Genomic DNA, 3,280 nt, shown 5'->3' with positions numbered 1-3,280 from the left:
GACTGCTATAATCACCTTTCAGATCAAAATGAGCTAATGAATGGTGAATCAGTAAAAAGAAATACTAGCAACAAATGTTTTAAGAGAAATAGCTTCAGAATACCTTTCCTTTTTGTTCAGAAGTCGGAATTTCTTAGTTCCAAATCAATACTATTGACTAGAACGTCTACTGAAGTCAGAATTGTGGCTTAGAAATTTGGAGGTCCCTGAGCAACCCTGAATTCAAATTTGATAATTGGATTGATAAATTCTTTCTAAAAAATTTCAGACTATTCTATAAATGGGTTAAAATCGACAGTTCTTCCAATTAATTGTTCTTTCAACAATTTTCCTAATATACAACTACAATCAGGGGATATTACATATTTGGGCATTAATGTGTCTCCTAGATTGGCAGATTTAACAAAATGAAACCACATCCTGCTCTTAAAAAAAGTGGAAGATGATCTTGCTAGATGGAAATCTCTACCCATATCACTCATGGGCAGGGTTGCTTCAATAAAAATGATGGTCTTGCCAAAAATCAATTACTTATTCTCAATGATTCCAAATAAAGTGTCATCTGACTGGTTTAGATCTCTGGACTCCTCCATCACTAAATTTCTCTGGAAAGATAACGACCCACGCATTAGCCAAAAAACACTACAAAAGACCAAAGATAAAGGAAGACTAAATCTGCCTAACTTTCATCTTTACTTCTTAGCTAACAGGCTACATTACATCCCAAAATGGTTTAAACGCAGTCCTCTAGACGAACCCTGGCTAGACGTAGAACAGACATTATGCAATAATATAAAGATTTCCGATCTACCATTTATTAGCTCAAATATAAAACGGCAGGTATGCTTCAAAAGCCTCAACATCAGCACTTCTCTGACAGCATGGTGGGAATATCTAAAAATGACAGGGTCTTCACTAATTCCATGCAGACGTACACCCATCTGGAACAACCCTGACATCCTACAAAAAAATAATATGATAAATTTTCCATATTGGAGGAGTAAAGGAATTGAATACCTGGGGTTCCTGGGGCTTATCGCCCCCCCGGGCTGGGGTCCTGGCTGGGCCTTGGGGGTCTTGGGTCCTGGCGGATATGTCGCCAGGGTTTTGGGCTGGTGCATTCCCGGGCACCCGCCCCTGGCTCCGGGACCTTTGGTGTATCGGTGGGCATAACGGCTTCCCAAACTGGCGGGTAGGTCCCATCTCATTGCAGGTGCCCCTTCCTTCAAGGAGCACATTCTGCTGACGGGGCGGAGGGTCTGTGGGAGGGGGTGGGGCGGGGTCAACCTGGGTGTCCAATGTCTTATGTGCTCTGGGAGTTGTTTGAATATTGGGGTGAGTGTAGGTTTCCTTCTTGGGTGGGGATGGGTGGTTGGCCTTGGATGGTTGTGGACGTCGTTTGGTCTTGGGTGGTTCCAGCTTGGTTTCTGGTTCCTTGTCTTGATTCCAGTTACTGACGCCGGTCACTTTTCTGTCTGGGGAAGGGGGTTCAGAGGGGTCTGCATGGTTCGAGTGTGTGGGCTGGCCGGGGTTGGTCTCGGGGTGGATTGGTCTTGGCTTCCGGATGGGTTTTGGTTTTGGCTCTGTGGGCTCTCTTGCCTTTTGTGGGCCTCGGAGTGGGTCTTCTTGCGGGGCTGCTTCTAATAGGGGTATGGTTGTCGGGGATGTTCTAGGACCTGGATGCTGCGGGTCTTCTTTTTGTGGGAGTGCCTGTTACCTGTCCCTAGTTTTTTGCCCGGCAGATGTGCCTATGCCTCCCTCCTTTGTTGGCAAACGGTGGGTGCCTATTGGGGTCAGCCAGAGAGCTGGCTCCCTGGGAGAGCAGTGGGGTGGCAGACACTCTTCCCCACCGTTTTTTTCTTTTTAAATGCACACTACAACAACACGCATCAACACCACATTTGAGCTGGCGGAAGCAGGCTTGGGGTCTTTTCACACCCTCGTTCGTTATTTCCCATCTGTGGTCGGAGGCCGGGAGAGGGAGTGGGCCCTCTAGTTGTGTCTGGGCTGGGGTTGGGGGTCGGGTCTTGGGGATTGTCTGGTGCTGGGGCTGGAGTTTCGGCTCTCTTGGCATCGCTTGGGTTCCCTTGGATCTTGGCCCCTGGCTTTGGGCCCTGGTCTGCCGGCTGGGGGGGTGCTGGGCTCCGGCAGGGGGGTCTTAGCCGGCGTTGATTGGGATGTGGCCCCACTTTGGTGGATGGATGGCCGGCTGGACTGCTTGGTGGGCCGTGGTGTGCCATGTGGGGGTGCGGGTGGCCGGCGGGCTGGGGCGCCCCCGGGGTTTGGGGGTGGAGTTGGCGGGGTGCCCGGTAACTGGGGCCGCTATGGCCTTTTTCCACAGCTTCCTTCTGTGGTTCTGGCCCATGGTCGGGCGCCGGGCTGTGGTTGGCGGTCGGGTGGGTGGGGCGGTGGAGCATGTCTTTTGACTGCACCAGAGCGGCTGGCGGGTTGTGCTTGGCCTGGAGCGGTCGGCCTGCATGGCCCAGGAACCCGGCCAGTGCATGCATCCCTCTCGTGGACTGGTGGGCTGGGGCTGCTGGTGCTGTCTGGGGGGGTTGGGCGGGCTTGGAGGTGTGCTGCTCTGCTGGCTGTCGCGTCCGAGGGGGGATCGGGGCGTTGGGCTGGGGGGTGGCGTGGAGGGGCTGCAGCCTGTGGGGTGGAGGGGTTCTGTCCACTTCTAGGGCGTGGGGTCACCGGTGTTTGGATTGGCTGGACGGCGATGCTGGAGCTGAGCTGGATAGTGTTTCTCCCTGGGCAATCGTTTCAGTGGCAGTAATGTAGTGTTTTTTGTGGCTGAGGGGGGCATGGTGGGGGACACTGGCCCTGGGTGCCTGCCGCTGGCTGGGGACCTCTTGGTGGATGAGTTTGACCCGTCATGGTGCGGGTTCGGGGGTCCTGTTGTGGGTGCGGTGCTCGGTGGGGTCTGCCCTGTTGCGCCAGTGGGCGGGGGTGGCGTTGCACGGGACCCTTGCCTTGCCGTTGCGGCTTGCTGTGTGGTGGGGAACGGGGTGCGGCGGGGGTTCTTAGAGTGGGGCTGTGTGTGGAGCTTGCACTGTGTGGGTGTGCCTTCATCGGCTTTTCGGCCATGGAGTTCATCTGTGGGGTTGGGGGAGGGTGGGAGTGGGTGATTGTGACTGTGTGTGTGCCTGTTTTGTTTTGTTTGTTTTTTTTGCGACAGGTTGGGTCTTGGACTGCTCCCTCTCCTGGATCAGCTTAGGCCCCCCATATTAGGGAGGGCCTATTTCCTCCCCGCCACACTACCTGCCGGTGGTTGGAGTCT

General features: G+C 53.8%; 1 protein-coding gene across 1 annotated transcript; it reads right to left on the bottom strand.

Annotated features, from left to right (window-relative positions):
- Positions 1-747: 747 nt before the first annotated feature.
- LOC124884029 (basic salivary proline-rich protein 1-like) lies at positions 748-2,507 on the bottom strand. Its single transcript, XM_047391614.1, has 3 exons — positions 2,078-2,507; positions 1,018-1,640; positions 748-762 (listed from the first exon to the last, which is right to left on the bottom strand). The coding sequence occupies exons 1-3, from the start codon at positions 2,505-2,507 to the stop codon at positions 748-750; spliced, it is 1,068 nt and encodes a 355-aa protein (XP_047247570.1).
- Between the last annotated feature and the right edge of the window lie 773 nt (positions 2,508-3,280).

This window comes from Girardinichthys multiradiatus, chromosome 18, assembly GCF_021462225.1.
Source record: "Girardinichthys multiradiatus isolate DD_20200921_A chromosome 18, DD_fGirMul_XY1, whole genome shotgun sequence".
Classification (NCBI taxonomy): Eukaryota; Metazoa; Chordata; class Actinopteri; order Cyprinodontiformes; family Goodeidae; genus Girardinichthys; species Girardinichthys multiradiatus.
The sequence above is the reverse complement of the archived record's forward strand: the minus strand, read 5'-3'. Positions and strand labels throughout refer to the sequence as shown.